The sequence below is a fragment of the Anas platyrhynchos genome, chromosome 13 (genome assembly GCF_047663525.1).
Source record: "Anas platyrhynchos isolate ZD024472 breed Pekin duck chromosome 13, IASCAAS_PekinDuck_T2T, whole genome shotgun sequence".
In the NCBI taxonomy this organism is placed as follows: Eukaryota; Metazoa; Chordata; class Aves; order Anseriformes; family Anatidae; genus Anas; species Anas platyrhynchos.
Window position 1 is genome coordinate 16205710 of NC_092599.1, and position 21875 is coordinate 16227584.

Here is a 21875-nt window from a genome sequence, read left to right on the forward strand (position 1 = left end):
CATATTCACTAAATGCATAATACTCTCCTAGAACAACCACCAACAGAATCTCCTCATAATAGCATAAATTTGGGGATGAAAGAATGAGAACACTTATAGGAGCTACGTTCCATGCAGACATCGACCTAAATTGCTGGTAGAGTTGATGGCTTTATGGTCCAGCTGACAAACTATGCTTCTATACAAGATACAAGGGCCTGTAAGATTAGCACATTATTTGAAATGAAGATAAAGTCTGTTGTGATGCTATGCAGAAAAAAACATACTTCAAATCTCTATTGACCACTACTATAGCCAGAGCCCATGAAGTACTTCTTAAGCAACATGGCAAGAGATTCGTTATTTGTCCTGTAACCATCAGGGTTAACAACTAGCATTTATGTATACTTTAGAGCAATACACTTTTTAGAATACAAAACAGATTAAGCTAGTAGGTAGTTAACAGGCCACTATTAACTCTTCTCCTTGAAACCACTGTCAAGATGAAATCTGTACAAAATAATGCCTTGGTACTATAATTCCTGTGTATTTTGGTTCTACTGAAAAAAAAAAATATATATATATATATATATTGTTGATATGGTCTTCCTGGAACAATCAATCTAGCTGTTCAAACCTAAATCAAGCATGTTCAGATTGAATTTCTGAAAGTCAAAACCACAACATTTCAGAAAGACAGAAACTAAGTCTGATCTAAAAACAATCTTTAGCATTCTTCTTGCTGCTTCCATCTAAAAGATGGAAGAAAAAAATAGTTGTTCTTTATTAAAACCTTATACCAGTATTTATGATAAAGCAATTAAAACACTGCACGTTACAAAAAAAAAAAAAAAAATTCTTACCATACTAACTAAAAATCTCTGAGATGTTTTCCATGTGGACGTTCCACCGGAGCATATATATGTAAAGTAATATTTCATTACTCCTGTTATCAGGAATGTTTTGCCTTAGCTGTACCTGTATTTTACAGATGTGCACTGCTGCTTCTTGTGCTTTGCGCTGAGAACAGCCAGGGTAACGCATGTTTCCCACTTAAACTGTTCCCTCCCAAAGGCAGAGTGCATAGGAACCTGAGAAGAGGAGAATATGTGAGTATGGAAAACACATCTGTTAGAAGTGCAATTGCTTCAGAAAGCAACTCTTCTGTCTTTCCAAAGAGTACCTTTCCACTTACACATTCCATTGTGGGTAAATCCTGTATCTAGTTCACCCACTGGCAGTTCTAAACAATTAGACAGCCATGTCTCTGTGGCTGCTGTCATAACGTCCAGACTTATGAGTAAGTTTCAGCAGTAAGTCCAGTGCTTGGCAAAGATGTGAAGGGAGTTTTGGACAGCTGTCTTGCAGTCATATAGAATATTAAGATTTTTTAAGACTGCTGCTGGTATAGGCTCAGCTCTGATGAAGTTCAGTCTATTCACTCAGTCCCTCAAAACACTGACTTCATGACATAGCCAGACTAAAGCTCAAATATATATATGTTTATTTATTTTTTAAAGACTGAAAGCATTGTGATTGTTTATGTTTGGGCTATAAATACATGCATGTATTACCTTCACTCTTGAGAAGTGATAGAGCAAGGCAACTGTCAGTGTAACACTCAGTAACAAGGACACTTACTGGATTACCATGAGAGACCCGTAACTACTGCCTAGAGCACCTGAAATGCTTGCTACCATGACTGTTGGTTTAGGACAGACAACGAAACAAGTTGTTTCTTCTTAAATGGCCAACCCTAAAAATGTGTGAACCACATTCAAGTCTTCACCAGAAGCAGCCATAAACCCTTTCAAGAATCTCAAAATGGCTAATGATAGAAGCAACATAAGACTTCCTACCACAGAGTGATTGGATAAAATAACTGTGAGACACTGTCTTAGCTCTGTCAAGAAACAGCTGTGATTCACAAATTACTCATACAAATAGTAAGAAATACTTAATTTGATTACTTGCCATAGATCAAAGGACAATTTTATTTGGTATGTCTGCCAGAATATAGGTGTATGGAAAAGTATCTTTCCTAAAAAAGAGTTAATATTACTTAAAGAAAATCCACAAAAAAATAAAAAAGAGAGAGAGAGAGAAAAATGGAGGGTAACTGGATGAAAGGAAGAGCACAGAGATCATATTTTTCCTTATAAGATGATGCCAGGGACACGTACAGATGAATGACACGTTGTAATACTCAGTGTTTCTATGGAAGTTTCCAAGTCACAGTCTCTGGCTGCAGAGAAAATGTACTGCAGACATATAACTCTTCACTTGTCATGTTCTTATAATCTTTCCTGCAGCTCTGCTATCAGCTGCTATTAAAAACTGGATGCAGGACTAGGTACACATCTTTAGTACTACCTGGTGCAGGATTTTGTTCTGTAATGACATAGTCATATAGTAGCATTACAAGGCCTTGTGCTAAACAAGAGAATTTATTATACAGAAAAAAAGAGAGGGTTAATAAAAGATAGGATCTAGTTTAAGGATGGTCTCCAGTTTCCAGACTACTGTAGAGAGCTGAAAGGCTGCCTGGCAAAATCCTTTGCCCCAAAAGGCAGGACAGGCAGCTCTGGAAATATTTGAACAAATCCATGTATGTAATGAAAACAAACACATTCAACAGCTATTGTAAAAACAAATAAGGACATTCATTCTTGCACAAACTCAAAATAACAGTAAACGGGAAGCAATTTCCATCATACAAAAGCAGGAAATTTCTGTTAATGCAAAATGTTTTTTATGCATGATCATTCAGGAATTCTTTGGCAAATAACTTTGAAAGGTACTTCTTATCCTTGCCAGAAAGTACCTGAAGAAAAAAGCTAATAATGGGGTGGCTATAAACATGATTTGCAAACTGAATACAACCATACGAACCATCTCAAGTTGCAGGTACATTTCAAGTACATTACAAAAGTGCACTAAATTTATAGCTATGAATGAACAAAGTAAGCTAATGAAAAAAATAATATAAATTATTAATATAGGGTAGAAGTTGCATCGTCTCTTTTAAGTATTCATCAGCTTAGGACATCAAAGTTAGCAGTCCTGTTTGAAAAAAAAAAAAAAAAAAAAAAAAAAAAGAGTAGAAGTACCTGCTTTGGAATAGATTCGAGGAACAAAGTTAGCTGGTTAGTTAGCTGGTTAAAGTGGCCACCAAGAACACTCTCGCGGTGAGCTGCAAGCTTCTGTCAACTTCACACTTTAAGGTGATAGTTTAAAGACTTTGCTGGTGTTTTATTTAAAGACATGAAGGCTGTGCCTAAGCTGTTGAACATCTGAAAGATATACTAATATATATATAGTTAGTAGTATTATAAAAGAAGTGGCATACTATGCTATCTCAGATAACTACTACTGAATATTCTTCCAGAAGCAATAAGGACACATACAAAGGGTACCATCTGTTTGGACTTACCAACTCGGATTGACACCGCACATGGATCTCTGCATGTTTCATTCACTTATGTATCAAGTGCCTCACTTTCCCCTATTACAAAACACTGAATGTTCCTTCAGTTTATTTACAGTGTTTATTGTTTTAAAACTGTTTTTAATAGTTTGTAGGCATTGATTGTTTGATTGCTTGTTATTGTAGCAGAAATTTAAATGACCCTGCTACAGAAAAGAAAATCCATCTATCAAAGAAAAATAACCTCTCCTCCCTTGACAGATTCGAAGAGTCAATATATTCAAAACCTACAGTCTAGTAAATCTTAGGAGTTGTTTTTCAGCAGCTTTTTCGGCAGCTTTTTGTTTTTCCTTTTTTTTTTTTTTTTTAAAACTGTTCTCAGTTGCTCAACATGCTCTTCATAGTAGCTCCTAGTAAACAAACCAACACATGTAAAACAGACGTGTAAGACAAGGGCTGCCAGAGTTTTCATCACATAATACCACCTACAAAACAGGGAAAAAGTTGAGACCACACAGCAAGGCTCAGGTCAGAAGCGACCGTAGGACCCCACGCATGGTACAGCTCTGTCCTCCTTTAGCTTTTTTGTGTTTTGGAGGTAGAGGTCTCATCTCAGCTCTGCAGGACTGTTTATAGGATTCAATGCCCACTTTTCCACCACCTTTAAAAATGCATATTTGCACAGGGACAGTTGTTACCTGGTACTCTTGGCTCAGGCTGTGCTGAAGGCCTTGCCAGAACAAATAGTTCAGCATATTGGTTTGCTGAGAGCTCTGTGCTTCAGTACCTGAATTTTCCGACTCGCCACGGCACAGGGTAAATAAACCCTTCAGCCACTGCCATCATGATAGTTGGTTACTATTACTGACAGCAAAAACAAGTAAGATGTGCTTTTGCAGATCACATATGAGTCTTACAGACTACTGGTGGTCTGCTGACAGCATCTGTGGATTGCCAGAGAAGAACCAGAAATTAGGATGCAGAGTTTTATATCTGTATTTTCTTTCTGTGCTTACAATCTGACTTTGAAGTGCAGCCCAGCATAGATGATACATGCCTGAGGTTGCTTCTTTCTTCAAAAACCCACAGGCTTTATAGAGAAGCAAATTACTACATTCAAATTTCCTCATATTTGAGCGTGCATTTTCTTTTCTACCATGCAAACAACTAGAGTAACAAACCATTACCAATTGTTACCTAAAACATAGATTTCTTTCTCTCAAATTGCCAAGTGAAGATTTTAGAATTTTGAGCATGAGGCTTTTCTACAGAAGTCTGATGCCAGGGCCAGCCCTTGGCTGAAGACCTTTCTAGTTCTAGCAAGTTATTCTAGCTCTAGCTTCCAAGGAGTTCTCAGTAGCACTGTTGTACACATCTTAGCGTCATTTGACTTCCTTTGAGCCTCAATGAACAACATGCAGATTATTTTTTACTTTTTCTATACTTCATATGGAGAACCACACTTTTTGGAGGAGAGGGAAAAAAAGCCCCCCCAACCCTTCTAAAGCAAACTATTGATAGGGAAAAAGCTATGCAATATATTTGTTTTCCATCTTATGTCAGGGCTAATCCCATTTGTGAATTATGCCACCTCAGTGACAGTCATTATCTTCTCTACTTATTCTGGAAAATTTTTGCCTAGAATTTTGAAACTTAAAATGAACAGTTTTTAAATTCACATTTATACAATTAAGCAAACCTAAAACTACTGCCTATTAGAACAGTCTTCTTTCTTAAGCTTCAGTTCAGAACCAAAGTTGAAAATGCTAACTATTCTCATTAACTGAATGCAATTAATGAAAATGGTAAAACTTCAAACACTTTAATTTTTCAAAAATGATCCATCCCAGCAAAGTTACTTTAAAGATTTGTTGCAGCCTTTGAAACAACAAGTCTTACGTGTGGGATGTTAAATTTAATCCTCTCATTATCCTCCCTGTTAGGAAATTCCTACCACAATTTAAACCAAAAACTAGGAGATGACCAAACCACACAGATTTGACCAAGATCACAAAGCAGAGACTTGTTTACAGCCAAGACAGCTCATGCAACAAAAAAGTAACTGAGTCTTTATATATCCCATGGCTAGACCTCATCTCCTCCAACTATATATGCTTTAAAGCAAGAGTTTTGCTACAGTTTTCAAAAGGACAGACTCTTTTCCTTTGCCACCATGGATTTCTAAACGCGTAACAAGATTTTTAGTCTTCTGATAGCTTAAGAGGATTCAGGACCCAATCAGTAGTTGAAAACTATAGAAAAACATCAGGTATGAAATTAAAATTTTAATTTGATCCAACTTTTATCTTTAGAGAAAATTGTTTTAATTTTTGCATGTGCTTTATTTGGAACTGTTAATATAACAGAACTTCCAAAACTGCACTACATTCTTTGTCTTGCATTTCAAAACAACAACAAAAAACAACAACAAACTTTGTACCATCAAATAACACTTAACTAGCTGGCATTAAAACTCAATGTATTTTTCTGATTCATCACTACAAATATATTGCAATTACTGAACAAATAATTACTTCTGTTGTTTAGTATTACTTAGGTTTAATGGTACTATGTAGATATTTAATTATTTACTGTAAAGTACATAGAGGACCATGTAATTTTTATTTTATTCTTTCAACCCTTCCTTTGCAGTTCTATATTCTCTATATAAATACATGGATTTCATTTTAGTTCCGCTGTTGCCAACTACCACAAAATTATTTTGCTCATGACCTCCGGTGCTTTTCTTTATATTCCAAATGTTAAAATCATGCATGACTTTCTCCTTTAACAATGTTCTAGATGCTACAGAGAAAATGCTACAGAAATGCTACAGAGAAAAACTTGAAAAAGTCAAAAAGATCAATGGCTTTGGGAAGCTGGAAGCCAGAAAAGAAATAAAATTTACAGTTGCAATATTTTCTTGAATATAATAATTCCAAGGAACTAAGGCTTAAGAACCAGATATTTCTTTGTGAATAGATTTAGAAACAATGTAATTGTTTTACCAATGCAAAAGCGTAATTAAATGCTTCCTTAGAGTTTTCTGATAAATCATTCAGTTAATCCAGAACAGTATCTCAACTTTGACAACAAAAAACTTGCACCTTCTATTTTTTTTTGCATATATCACAGTTGTTCTCCAAGTACCATATAGCAGCAAAAGTAGATAATGATACCTTTTCTTATCCACTTTAAAAACTCTGAGAAATAGTCATCTGTTCAGTAACAACAGCTTATATCTCATGTAATACTTATCTGTCTCATACAAAAATTTATACTCTCTGTTCACCAAAAACATGTTGGAAACTTACTGTGAATCATGAACTGTAATTTCAAAACACTGCATGTTAAAGCCACTGCGTAGCACAAGTATTTTGCAGGAAGCCAATAGCAAAGAGATTATGGAGGAAACAAAAAGTGTAAAATTGAAGATACTTATCAGGACCTTCTCTAGAGCACATACTTTCCTTCAATTTTAATAAGGTTACTTGTTACTTTCTTTTTTTTTTTTTTTTTTTTTTTGTTTGTTTCTTAACTTCATCCTCCAGAGGACAAATCCTTTGGATAACTGAATGAGCATAGCCGAAACCACAAAATGAACTAACAACCTCTGAAATACTTTTGAAGTCTTACTTTTTTTTTTTTTTAAGTGAACTGATAACACTGAAAACGTCTTGTAAATACTTTTGAAGGGATTCTAACAAAAGGATAAATCTCTTCCCAGACTTGTGACACAGCATCAACAATAGCTGATGATGTGGCACAATTTTTTTTTTTACTGGCAAATCAGAAGAGGGGCTAAGGCTATTATTTTGCTTTGCCTTCCCACAAGGCTCCTCACCACAAAATATGGCTTAGAAACATCTTTTGTTCCTCCAGCTGTGTTAGGTTATTGCTCAGATGATTTCATCAGCACACCAAGTTGCTCCCCTCTACAACTTGAGCTTCCCAGACTTCCAAAGAGTAAGTTTTCTTGGTAAGCAGGAACAAAAGAACCAATTGTGTTATTTTTGCAGTTAGGAGTGAGTCATGCATGTTATATAAGTTTTAGATTTCAGCTAGTAAACTGCTTGTAAATACAGTTACTAAGCTTTGATTTCAATTCTGTGATTCTGTGATTTTTTTTTTTACAGATAGCAGACAATCATGCTTTTATGATTTTCTATTTTCTTTCAGCTTTGTAAGTACGCAGTTTGTCACGTTGTGTGCATCTGACTTGCTTCCCCAATTACCAAGTCCCAGCTGACATCATTCTTTGTTTTCAAGATAGTGGGTTCTTAGGTTCTTAGAAATAAGTCATGAAGAATGATTATTATCTCAGTGCTATGAGACTTGAACTGCAAGCTTGTAAAGGGATTAACATTCTACCAAATACACACTCAGCTACAGCTAAGGTATAAAAACCCTACAAAATACAAGCTCCTTTCCCTCTGTAACACCTGCAAGAGACTTTGATACTTATTATTTCTCATTGGACATGTGGTGATTATAGTTCTTCCCTTTACATTGTCTACCTGACAAGTGAATTGTGTGAATGCCTAAGTATACTTTTTCTGCAAACAGTGCAAGACTTTGCACAGTTATTCCTCCTGGTTTCTAAGGACTAATAATTTCTATTCTTGGGGCCAAAAGAATCACAAACTGTGACACCAAGCAGAAGTGCTGAGAAGCTAGAACCAGAAGATGAAGCTAAGTTTCTGGACAGGAAAACCAGGAGTAAGGGAGTAACAGGAATCACAACACAACCAAGAACACGAAACAGGCCAGAAGAACAAATTGCATCCATTCAAGAAAAAAATCAGGTCACAATAGAATTTATATAGGTAGATACCAGCAGCTCTGACAGGGAGTTAGAAATATGGCATAAAGGTATTCTTCTAATATATACTGCCTTAAATCTCAAAAGCTATTAATTCCTCTTGAAGCACAGTATTGCTTCTCTGACCCAGCAAGTGTCTGCAAGGTTTGTCAGCACTGTGCATTTATATCATGCATGTAGGGGTGGGCTGGGTCTTTCGTAGACGTTCCTGCTACTTTTATTAGCTCAGATATATCTGACAATGCTATGGGGATATGGAGACCCTGGCTTTGCCAAGGACCTTCATACAGTGTGGTTCTCAACTAGCTTTACCCAACCCTGTTTTTAAATTTAATGAATTATTGATACTTCATTAAAGGAGCATTACAATACAACTGATGCAAAGTCCAAAATTTGAGTTAGACAATAATACCACAATTGATAACAAGCACCCATCATTGCGCACTGTCTTGTATGCAACACGGGAGGATCGGGAGAAAGTATGCAACTTCAGAGTTCTGTTACAACTTTTGAAAGACTCCCTCTCTCCTTCAATTCATTGAACACATCATGCTTTGGGAATCAGTCAGCACTATGAAACAGTGAATCTCGTCTCTTTTCTTACTGTTTGACTGTGCTTGGTAAAAGAAATGACTACTAAGGATATTAACAAAAAAGAGAGTCTCATGATTAAGAAATATGAATGTCATTATAAGAAAACTGAGATTATTTGTTTTTCTCTGTCTTGGGGTTCCCACGCTATACTGAGTGATGTCTTTTCAATGATCCGTGTTCTTTGACCAGCAATGTTACATTCTGACTCACCCACTGTCTAAATTGTACAGCTTGACCCGATTCACAACTCCAAATTGACCAAATAATAGGATTCTTTTGACTGCATAAAGTGCTCTAAAACGTTACTCTGGCTTTGAGCATCTGAACTTTGACATGCAAAATTATTTGCCAATAATTGTCTTTCACAATATCAGTACTTCACCTCCGAAGAGTATTGTGAATGCAGTTTATGCATATAAAGAACATACAATTACAGAAGCATAGGAATTCTACAAATAAAACAGCTCATCAATGAAGATTTGACATCATGTGCGATACACAATCGTTGAAATCAAATATAACAATGGGAACAGGGAAAATAAATTAATGCATTTTACTAAACCACCCATGCTTTGCAGAAAGTAGAAAAACAACGTAAAATGCCACGGAACATACAACCACCAATACCATACTAATTTTAATTTTCTTTTTTCTTTTTTTGAATATAAAATACAACATTTCAAACTATATTTTATTGTTGTATTTATAGAAACAATGCTACACTTTTTTCTGCAGTTACTTCACCCTAGGTGTGAATATGTGTATCTTTATGTATCTTTAACAGTAATAGCTGTCTGCTCATAGCAAGAGCAACAGACGCAAGCATGGCCTGGAGGTTCCATCAGACTAGCAAACTTCCTCACAAGGAGGGCAGGATAGCACTAACTTGGGTTGTTTAGAGAGATGTTAGATGTTAGAATTCCACTCCAAAGTTTTTCAAGGCTCACCTAAGGTCTAGGCTGATGTAATCCACTGTTGGAGATGGACGCACTTTGAACAGCGTGCTGGACTACACTATCTCCCCACGTCCCTTCCCAACAACGTTTCTATGATATTGGCCACACAACATTGGTGCTGTGCAAGTTCCTAGTGAGAGAACTCACATTTTAAATATCAGTTGTTTTCATCTTCAAATAGTTTCATAAGGTTACACAGGTGTTTTCAAAGGTCTGAGAAATAAACATTCCATGGGAATTTCATCTGCACCCCTTTAAAGCTGAATTGTAAGGCTGATGTTTTAACCCGTTAAACTGGAAAGAATGCAGCATCTAAGCTGTCTAATACAAACACCGGTCTGTACCATTTCACGTGTGGTTTTTTTTTTTTTGCAACTTATCCCATTTTGATATATGGCAGAGAAGAAGGAAGACTGGGATCATTTTTCCTGCTACTTCTCAGAGATGTTATGGTACCGCTCAGTAAAAGACACAGCACAAGTAGAAAGTTCTTCCTTATCCAAACTGAAAGAAAACTTACATTTACTTCAAGGCCAGTATAGTTGTTTATGGCAGTTTCTTGGAAGATCCGAATGAAAAATTGCTTTTGCTGCTGTGGTGGTTTTACCCTGCTGGGCAGCAGAACTCCACCACAACCACTCTCACTTCCCCTCCTCAGATGGAGAGGGGGAGAAGAAAGTATGCTGGAAAGGAAAAAGAAAAAAGAAAAAGCTCACAGGTTGTGATAAGGATAATTTAATTAAAGGGAAATGGAAAAGAGAAAAAAGGAAACAAAGGCTGTGCACAAACACAAAGAGAAATGTTATTCTCTACTGCCCATCAGCAAGTGATGTTTGGCCACATCCTAGGAAGCAGGACCTCAATACCTGTAGTGGTCATTTGGGAAGATGGATGTCTTCATAATGAGAGACCTGCCCCCACTTCTTCCCCTTTCCCACCCTTCTTTGCTGAGTGTGACCTCGTATGATATGGCATACCCCTTTGGTGAGTTTAGGTCAGCTGCCCACCTCTTGCCCACCCCCAACCTACTGGTTTTGGGGGGGATTGGAGAGGGTCTTCAATCAGCAGTGTCAGCAGTGCCCACTGGGAGACCAAACACGGGTGTGATACCAGGGCTGTTCGAGCTGCAGGTGCAGACTACAGCACCATATGGGCCTGCAGGGAGAGGCAACTCCATCCCAGCCAGACCCAGTACAGCTACTAGTGCCACTGACAGTGCTCCCAAGAAAATACATTATTCTGCTTATTTACATTAGTTTAATACTACTGCTTCTTAAAACTGATAAGGTTGTATGTCATTTAGCTTATGACTATCTGGTAAACTTATTTTTTCCTTCTCATCAACAGAATACAACATACAATTTTAAATATGGGGATTCTGAGCCAGCTATCAATCATTTACCTCCTGTGGACTGCTATGGTCTTTTGTCAATACGAAGACTATGATTTTGGGGATGAATATGATGACGAGCCAGATCATCAGCATTCCTATTATTTTAATCCAAGTCCACAAGCTGAAGTTCCCCGCTTTCCTGTTCCAGTCGAGTGTGCCAGAGAATGCTTTTGTCCACCAGCTTTTCCACTATCAATGTACTGTGATCACCGTAAACTTAAGATGATACCAAATATCCCTCCTCACGTCCAACAACTCTATCTGCAAAACAATGATATTGAAGCTGTACCTGCAGGACCGTTCACTAATGTTACCATTTTAAGAGAAATTAATCTCAGCCACAACAAAATTAAATTTCATATGATTGACCATGGCGTTTTTGCCAAACTGTCACATTTAGTGCAGCTTCATTTACAGCACAATGAATTAGAAGAATTTCCATTCCCACTCCCAAGCTCTCTGGAGCGACTGCTCCTTGGTTTCAATAAAATTTCTCAGTTATCCGGAAATGCATTGGAAGGATTACCAAACATAACCATGCTTGACCTTTGCAATAACTTTCTTGATGACTCCGTACTCAAAGGAAAACGCTTTTCAGTCATGAAAAATTTAATGCAAATCAACTTATGCAATAACAAATTAGAGACTATGCCTCCTGATCTACCATCATCACTTATGTATCTCTCTCTTGAAAACAACTCGATTTCTTATATTCCAGAAAACTATTTCAGCAGACTTCCAAAAATCATTGCTCTAAGAATGTCCCACAACAACCTGCAGAACATTCCATACAACACCTTTAATCTACCTAACCTTTTAGAACTTAATCTTGGACATAACAAATTGAAACAATTATTCTACATTCCAAGAAGTCTGCAGCATTTGTATATTGAAGACAATGACATTGAAAGTATGTTGATGTAATTCTTGAAAAGCAAAAAATGTAGTGGATTTTGGGGTTGGTTGTGAAGAGTGGGATCAGCATACTTTAACAACCAGAATTCAGCACTTTTAAGCTAGATAAAACCCACCACTTTTGTTGTGTCCTTGGTTTTGAGGACCTGCCACTTTACAGCTCTCAGGTCACTTATAAACCAAGCACAGTAGTCAGCTAAATTTACATGTTTCTCAAGAGGTACTGTGATTCTCCTCTTTGCAGACTGATGAGCTTGAGCCATTAGTGTTCTGAACTAATGAGTTCACATGGCCTTGACCCAAAGTTCATATGCAATGTACCTCTCAGGAGTAAGTGGTTCCATGCAGCTTTTAGCTTACAGTGTAGAAAGAATATCAACCCATCTTCTTCAAGCTGGAATGTAAACACATCCTTGGTTAGCTGAGACCTACCAACAGTAAACTAGAGGGAATTTCATTTTTCCATCTTAACTATAATTTCAATATAGATATTTTGCAAATATTCTGTATTTTTTTCATATAATTAGCTAAGTTCCCTTTGAAACTTGCTTCTGATAAGACAATTAATAAAAATCACATACAGGGAAAAGGAACCACAAAAATATTCCATTAATATAAACTAGTAATTACAGATTTTATATATTCATATACATATATTTGTTTACCCCACAACCTTATATTTTGTAAATTCCAAAAGTGTTATCACTGTAATTTAAAAAACTGATTAAAAACAAAGGACAACTTTGTTAATGTGTAAAACAAAGTATTTTCCATTTTAAACTCCAAATTTCAATTTTGTAATTGTTCTTAAATCTAACTATTTTCTGTATTTTAATGAACATTTTTCTCTCTTACAGTGATAAATGTTACTTTGATGTGTCCATCTATTGATCCAATGAACACCAAACAATTAACGTATATACGGGTGGACCAAAATAAGCTAACAACTCCAATGAGCACGTATGCCTTCTTCTGCTTTCCTCACATTAGAACCATTTATTATGGTGAACAAAACAGTAACGTCAACAAGTCAACTCAACTAAGAACACCAGTGTTTCGCCGATTATTAACACCAGAAGAATATGATGAAGCAGAAGATGATCATGAAACACATGATCAAGAAACTGAAGAAGATCGTGAAGAAGAAAACAACTACTTTTATCCTTATTTTCAGTGAAAACATCTCTGTTAATGAGTATACATGGAAACTTTTGCTTACTTGTGGGGTACTTGTGTCCATTTCAGAACATCTGGATAGTTTGGGGTATTTAAGATACATTTATATAAAGTGGAGATATAGGATTTCAGTGTACATAAATATGACATTACTGGTGTAGTAAAAGCCATAATACTGGTAGCAAAGTACACTCATGTCAGCATTTAGTAGCAGTCTGATATATAACCTGAGGTAATGATGGACTCATCTGAGGGTTGGCAGTCTAAGCAAAAGAAAAGTGACCTGAAAAAGGTTTGTATGTTCTAAAGTGATTCATCTTGCAAAATGTTTATACCAGATCAACAGAGTGCTCAACAGGAACATGTGGATAACGGCAAAAATCCGTCCAGCTAGACATTCTACTATTATTCTACTATTCTGACAGCAGTAAAAAAAGACATATTAGAGAAAAACATATGTTACATATGTTACAAAAACACTTTCCTGCACATCTTCCAGAAATACAGATGTTGCTTCTTTCAATATCTAGATGGACAGGAAACTCACAAACATGGAGTTCCAAATCTTTTTAATATTTGTTTCCAGTGTTTTGCCAAGATATATTATAATACTTATTCCTCAGCTTGTACCTTGACTATAACAAGTCTTTCAAAAAGCAGATTTTAGTTGTTTATATAGACAATGAACAACCTCTCTTCAGTGATCTTAGGATGTTCATTAATATAACTCTCAACCATCAGTATTTAAGTATCAGTATTTAAGTTTTACCTATACTTTAGAAGGCATTGAAAATTTAACACTTTTTGATTAGAATTGCTCATCAGCTAGAACAGGCACAAATAGTGGCATTCCAGACTTTATTAAGACCATCCCTCTGCATAGATGATACCAGTAAGATATATTCTGCTTCGAAGTAGAAAAAAATTGCTTAAAGTAACCCACAGAAAAGTAATATATACTGTTTGAACTATGGAAAGTTTATTGTTATGTTATATGCCTAGAAAGAGTTGCAAATCACTACAGTATAGGATACTATTAGAGGGCACTTCAGCCTTTTTTTATTAGTAGTATTAATTACCCCCCTCCCCCCCCCTTTTTTAAAAAAAAAAAATTCAGCATTTCATTTCCTGATAAACCTTTGTTAGTAGTGAGGAAGAATCACCATTTCCACAAGAAAAACTAATGAGCGCGATAAACTATATATCATACTCCCAATGTGATATTATACTTTAAGTCTAGGGAAAATAAAAACGCTACATAAAATTACAAGCAAATTTGTATTAGAATTTCTAAAAAGTTGGTCAGTTTTCTTTCTTATAAGATCAGTTTTGTTTTGATATTTTGTCCAAAATATACCTTCTTGGTATATTTTGGATTCTGATACAAGAATTAATATACTAACAAATGAAAAAAATCAGTCATGCATCTGTACCTTTGAATGGAGAGAAATTCCTCATAAGCCCATGAATATACCCCAGTCTTTAAGAACAACTGCTTATAAAGATTTATACATACAAAATTTATTATATCATTATCAACTTGGAATCTTATGTTGTCTCACTTAAGAAATCTTCTCTCCTCTCTACCCCTTTTTCTCTTGCATTTTATGAACAGATACATTTATGGCAAAGTATTTTTATGGTAGCTACACAAATTTGTAAATGTGTAGCTAGAACTCTACAGAATTTATCTTCCTTTATTAAAAAAATAGTTTATTAACATTTATCAGCTTCAAGAACCTCTGTCTTCCTTAAAGAATAATATATAAATGTATTCATTATAGTATTTAAATGCTCTCAAAAAACAAATTTATATTATATACACAAATTTAAATATATATGTATGTATGGTTTTATTAATATAAACTTATAGTATATTATCCTTAGGGAATTGTTATAACTTTTCATCTCTTTCAGATTGTAAGTGTAAAAGAACAGTGCACAAAATACAAATCTAAATTAACTGACTCTTTTGAAAGTCTTGCTCAACCTTAAAAAACACTATTCAAATATAATAGTATTATAAATCTTTTATCATAAACTTTCTGCTTAGCTTTATTTTTAAAGTAGCTTTAAAGACAGACTTTTAGTAACTAGTTGCATGTTTCTTGTAGTTTAAACATAAATCAAACTGATAATATAGTTCTAAAGTTTTCAGTAATTATTACATTAAATTCATTCACATAGAACATGAAAATTGTATTATAAGCAGAACCATCATAATTCATATTTCATTCTATTAATATTATATCCTGTGTGGCAAATACAATGCTATTTTTTAGAAAAGATTTCAGGATGGTCAGGGAACTAAAGACCTGCTAGCCCTATGTCTATATTAGAGAGAGAAGTTATCGTGAAGTTCAGAATCAACTGACACCTAGATAACTACAGTTGACATTGGTATGAGTGGACATGGCATCTGTGAAAGGATGTTCTACCTTGCAAATCTCTTCGAGTTTGTTGCGGGAATCACGAAAGGTGTGTACAAGAGAGATCCTGGTTCAAACTGCCTACCATTAATTTCTGAAGAATTTTTGAGGAAATCAAGCTGCCACAGACTGAGAGGTGACAGCACAGACAAAACCAAATGAAATATAGGAAAGATTAAAAGCATTAAAGTTAAGCAGTCACGTCTTGTTGTGGAGGAAGTCCATTTGCAGGAGTTTTGCAAAGGGCTGGTGCCCAGCAAATTGGGGTGATCTGAGAGATGACAACAAAGATTGCTAAGAGATGAAGAAGAATGACCCGCTACCAGGATGCTAAAATAGTAAATGAAATTCAGCATCATTAAATGTAAAGTAATGGTTTTGTGAAAAGATAATATTAGCTTCACCTAAAAGCTAACAAATAATGACTTGAGTACCATCACTCGGGAGCAAAACTTGAAAGTAACAATAGATGGTACCACAAAAGCACTGACTAACACCAGACACCATTATGCCACTGACCCAGACATTTAACATGCTGGAGACTTCTGACCCCTTGAGCTACCCATAATCTTTACATATGGCATAATCAGCAGAGGATTAGAGAGAGATTGTAAGGGCACCAAAGGTAAGGAATGGTTTCTATATAAACAATATTAAGTTGGCTGGGACTCGCCAGCTAAGAAAAGAGATGGCTAAGGGGAAATAAAAGAGATGTTTACAAGATTATGAGTTGCACACACACCATGGGTCCAGGGATCAACTGCTCCAGTGCAGGAGCAAGGAGGTATTAAAGAAAGCTGGCATGAGTCAGGTATAAGCCAAGCAGAGGAAAAGAAGTTTGCAGGCGATGTGTAGTCAGCTCGTTAAACTGCGTGCCTAAGAACACAGTGAACACAGCAACCCTTTCACATGTGGTTTTAAGGGAAGACTGGATAAGTAACTGTGTTTCTTGGAAGAGATTCACTGCAGGTTGTTGGGCAGAAAGCACAGTAGATGCAGAAGTGCTGAGCAGAAAATAGTTGGCACATGGAAGAATATTTGTAAATGGGAGTAGAGAAGAATGATATATGCTTGTTTTATTCCCAGTCTTCCCAGGGTACCTGCTTCCAGCTATTTTTGGAGACAGGACACTGTACGCTAATTTGTTTGGAACTCCATGTCCAAACTACATACCCACTACATTCTCACTGTCTTTGACTGTGGTTAGCATGCTTCCATTGCTCCTCACTACTGCTATATGCTTAAAGCCTTAATATATTTGCATTTTTAATATATTTGATCTTGATCCTCAATATGAAATATATTTGATTCGATCCTACTTTGATCTGGATAGGCTGCACCGATGGGCTGAGGTCAACTATATAAAGTTCAACAAGGCCAAGTGCCGGGTCCTGCACCTAGGGCACAACAACCCCAAGCAGAGCTACAGGCTGGGAGATGAGTGGTTGGAGAGCTGCCAGGCAGAGAAGGACCTGGGAGTGATGGTGGACAGTCAGCTGAATATGAGCCAGCAGTGTGCTCAGGTGGCCAAGAAGGCCAACGGCATCCTGGCTTGTATCAGAAGCAGTGTGGCCAGCAGGGCTAGGGAGGTGATCGTCCCCCTGTACTCGGCGCTGGTGAGGCCGCACCTCGAGTACTGTGTTCAGTTTTGGGCCCCTCGCTACAAGAAGGACATCGAGGTGCTTGAGTGGGTCCAGAGAAGGGCGACGAAGCTGGTGAGGGGCCGGGAGAACAAGTCCTACGAGGAGCGGCTGAGGGAGCTGGGCTTGTTCAGCCTGGAGAAGAGGAGGCTCAGGGGCAACCTTATTGCTCTTTACAGATACCTTAAAGGAGGCTGTAGAGAGGTGGGGGTTGGTCTGTTCTCCCACGTGCCTGGTGACAGGACGAGGGGGAATGGGCTAAAGTTGCGCCAGGGGGGTATTAGGGTGGATGTTAGAAAGAACTTCTTTACCGAAAGGGTTGTTAGACATTGGAACGGGCTGCCCAGGGAAGTGGTGGAGTCACCATCCCTGGAGGTCTTTAAAAGACGTTTAGATGTAGAGCTGAGGGATATGGTTTAGTGGAGGACTCTTAGTGGTAGGTCAGAGGTTGGACTCGATGATCTTGAGGTCTCTTCCAACCTAGAAATTCTGTGATACTTGAATTTTAATTCACTTTAAGCACTGTGTTTATATACCAAGGCATACGCAAGTTCATTAAATTTGGGAACAGCATGTCTGCAATGCTGCATGTTGCAGTGCTCTGTAGCAGTCACCCATACTGATTCAGGTACACAAAGCAGCCTAGCCACAGGAGTGTGGAGCTCTGTATAAGCCAAATTATCCCACTAGAGAAACATACACATTTTGGTGTCAAAATGTATTTGCTTGGTGCTTGCTCTGGTGTTTATTTTCAGAATATTATATGGTCTTTTTTTCAGTAGGGAATAAACTTAAACTAAGAACTAAACATACATTAAAACGTTACTTATTTTATCAGTGACAGTTGAACCTAACAAGTGTCAAAGAGTCTGATTAGTTTATTTACAGCAGAGTCAGTAAATATGGAACAAAGCCTGAGCTGGCTTATAGCACTGTCTCTGCATTAGCAACTAAGGACTGGAACCATACAGCACAGTCTGCTTCAGACTAGCCACTTCAGACTAGCCACTGATTAAAATTCATTAAAAGCTGCAGCACATCAGGTGCACCCCTGAGTATATACATGTTCAGGTTTGTTACGTCTAGAAAGAATCAAGTTCACATAATTCGAAGTCCTATGGGATATGACAGCAAGCCTACAGCAAGTAGGGCTTATCAGAAGATTCACTTCAAAAAATGCACTATTTAATTAAAATAACAGCAGAAACATAGCCAGAAAAACAATAACTGATAAACATGGACAAACTGTTCAGAGCTGTGTCTTCCAAGTCATATCTTTGTAAACAAAGATGGAACCTTCTTGAAATTTAAGCTAAGTATTATGAGCAGTATCTATAGTGCATAAGAATAAGCAAGGCAGTAGTAGAACCTTGCAGAATGTTTTGATACCCACACAACCCTACAGGGAAAACCTCATGGGTTTCTGGAAAACAGTTATGACTAGGCTTTAGTTCACAGAATTCAAGTTCTCAAAATTACAATATAACTTCTTCACTACATCTATATGCCACAAGATGTAGTTATTATGAAAAATCAAAATAAAAAAGAAAGAACAATAGTCTAACCCAACCATTTATATTTCTTCCTTTAGTCTCAAAATAATAGGAACTTGTTTTATCTTTTTCTGGCTCTTGCATTTTCATGCTCATAAACCTTAATTTTTCAGATATTTACTTCAGTATTCTGATAAATTACATGGACAAAAACTCCTTTATAGCCAACAGATGGTTTGCATTTCAAGCTTTCTGACTTCTTTGAACATATTCACATTCCAGTCTTTCAATATGAATCAATTTCCTTCTTAGTTTCTGAACTTGATCATTGCAAGCAATAAACATAGGAATTTCCTACTTGAAAAAAAAAAAAAAACATACATTTTTTATTTTAAAAAATTATTCACCAAAATAGAATTTCAGGATTTCAATAATTTTCCAGTGCTATCCCAATTCTTTGCATAAATTCAGCATCCACAAATAAAAAATAAATTAACTAGCCTTCCCCTATTATAATGCACATGAGAAAGCAAAAATAGATAAACATGAAGACTAACCTTAAATACAAAGAGTAAAGTAGGTACTATGAATAAGGTAAGGAACACATGACAGGAACATAAAACTAAAAAGAGGTGTCAGGGCACTGAGTCTTGGAGCCTCATCTCTAGTGTCCCTGTAGATGTAGCAATGGCTCTAACCAAATTATATTGTTATAAGTAAGCCACATCAATTCTGGAAGGAATTCTAAGCAATTTCAATAAATCAAAGTAGATTGGTTTTCATTCAGGATGTAACTGATGATAAACAGGCAAAGTTCAAGAGATAATAACTTCAATATATTCACCCATGGATCTGGGTGAATAGCAGACAGTACTGTTACTCTTGATATCATTTGTATTTATTAACAATAGTTTGATTTCTGATTACCATCGTGCACAATTTTTAAGATGTGCTTTATTAATGTAAGACACAGTAACTGACACAAGGAGTCTGTTTCTCTTCCAAAAATGGAAATGCAAGGAATAAAGGTAGTGTCTTCAGCTTTAAAAAATTCTGATTATAAATAAGAAACATATGGAAGGATGCTCGTACAATCACTAGGTCATTTTTCAACCGTTTCTCTGTTGCAGCTGGTTGCTCTGACAGTGACCTTAACCTAATCCAATTCACTGAGCCTTGGAAACCGTTGTAACTTTTCATAAAAGCACTGGATGTGTTTATGCATAAATTCTTATCTCTGATACTTCTTTGGTCATTCTGAATCTTTAAGAGTACTCCAAGTTCTCTTTTTAAGACATGATAGCCATTTACTGCAGATTTAATACCATCTCTAAAACCTCCCCCATCCCCCCAGGATGCTGAAGTGAAATATACTTTCTAAATATTACACAATATCTCTTCTATAGCAATACCTTCAACCCAATTTCTGTGCATTTCTTGAGAAGAAGCCAGGAGGCTGCTTCTTCCCTTCTGGATACTCCAGCACTTTGTTCCCAGAATGAATGCAGCCCAGCATGAGCACAAACTGCTTTACAACTAATTTTACACTCGTGTGTCAGGACCTCAACAAAGAGCAGAGAGGGACACAGGAGTCACAGGGCAGTTCCATAGCACATATACACACAGCAGTCAAGGCACATAGTTGTTCTGTTGGAGGCTCTTATAATTATTCCAACCCAGAGCATATGGCTTATCACACTTCATATAAAAGACATACAAAGAAATATCAGTGCTTTTGCTCCATGTAGGACGTTGAAAAAAAAAAAAAAAAGACTTCTAGAAGAAAATCTAGCATTGCATCTAGGTCTATAAACCCTGAGATGTCTTTAGAAGCTTTCTTACGTTGTTCCTGTGTCTTTCTATCCAACAGAAGAGACATTTTTTTTAAAAAAACAATGTGATTTCTAGTGTTCATTAGTCATGAGGAATCTAAGCAATAATCCATAATTTGTTCTTCCAAGAACACTTAAAAACAGTAAAAAATGGGAAACTATACAACTTGCCAATATTGTCCTTTAGAGACTATGATAGATGATGAAAGCCAAGGTCTTTAAGCAGCTGTAAAAATACATCTTTGCCTAAATATAGAACAAACCTGAGTGTTTAAAAGTAAATTCAGCTTTGGTTTATTTCATAAGGAGTATCTTGACAGCAACCCAATGGCACTCTCCCTACTGCTGCTGCCTCAGAGCCCTCTCTCTTAACCCACGTACCTGAGCAATAAGGCCCCTTTTTTTGTTTTCCATCTATTAATTTTTCCTTCTTCCTGGTATCCCGCCTCCTATCACACAGTCCAGAGTCATTACACAGTTCTGGTCCCTGCTACAGGCACCCTGGCGAAGCCATTTTCAACCAGCAGCCATACAGAAGGCAAAGACTTCCCCCTCTGGAATGCAGCTCTTCAGCACGCTCAGTTCTCCAGCACCTTGCGGAGGTTTACCAGGAGCAAGACAAGTGTCTCACAGAGAATTAGCAGCAATCAGCTCCTGGTTCCATTTTAAACAGGAAGAAGTACAGAAAAGCTTTCTTCCAACATTTTTTTTTACTAAACTACTGAGTATTAAAGAATTACTAAACATCATTATGGCAAAGTAAGGTACTTAACACGCTAACATGTATGAGAACTGCGTTTTGCTGAAAGCTACCAAAAATGAAGAGAACTGCCCTCCCTTTGGTGTCATTTTCTCTGGCAACATACACTGGGTAAGAACTGTTTGTGACAGCTTTTACCATATGCCCTTGAATGATTAGATTTTAAGGGAAACTTTGGTTTCTTTTTTATCTGCCTTGGGGAAAAGCAAGAGCAGAAAAAGTAGTCAGCCTGAAGCTCTGAGCAGGTCATAAGATATGAGGCCACTCCAAGTACAAGATAAATAGACTGAACTGAAAATCAGCCAGTTCAAATGACATGCAAAACCCACTTTTGTCTGCCTGCAAAACAAAAATCTTTCTTCTGTTCCTCTGGGATATTTTCAGCTTTATTTTTTTTATTTTATTTTTTACTTTACCTTTGTTTGAGATTAAACACTCCTAAATACTAGATTGCTTCCA

The 21875-nt window shown here is 36.7% G+C and overlaps 2 protein-coding genes across 7 annotated transcripts in view; one reads left to right on the forward strand and one right to left on the reverse strand.

Annotated features, from left to right (window-relative positions):
* The window catches only part of CENPP (centromere protein P), a 150428-nt gene that overhangs the window by 96126 nt on the left and 32427 nt on the right, over nucleotides 1-21875 (reverse strand). The window lies entirely within an intron of this gene.
* OMD (osteomodulin) lies at nucleotides 5229-15303 on the forward strand. 3 transcript variants are annotated; one of them, XM_038185809.2, is made up of 3 exons: nucleotides 5229-5675; nucleotides 11126-12081; nucleotides 12944-15303. In XM_038185809.2, the coding sequence occupies exons 2-3, from the start codon at nucleotides 11148-11150 to the stop codon at nucleotides 13261-13263; spliced, it is 1254 nt and encodes a 417-aa protein (XP_038041737.1). In that variant the 5' UTR covers nucleotides 5229-5675; nucleotides 11126-11147; the 3' UTR covers nucleotides 13264-15303. The 3 variants fall into 3 exon arrangements, with proteins under 3 accessions (XP_038041737.1, XP_012960636.1, XP_071900338.1); XM_013105182.5 differs by lacking the exon at nucleotides 5229-5675 and adding an exon at nucleotides 7118-7385; XM_072044237.1 differs by lacking the exon at nucleotides 5229-5675 and adding an exon at nucleotides 7118-7372.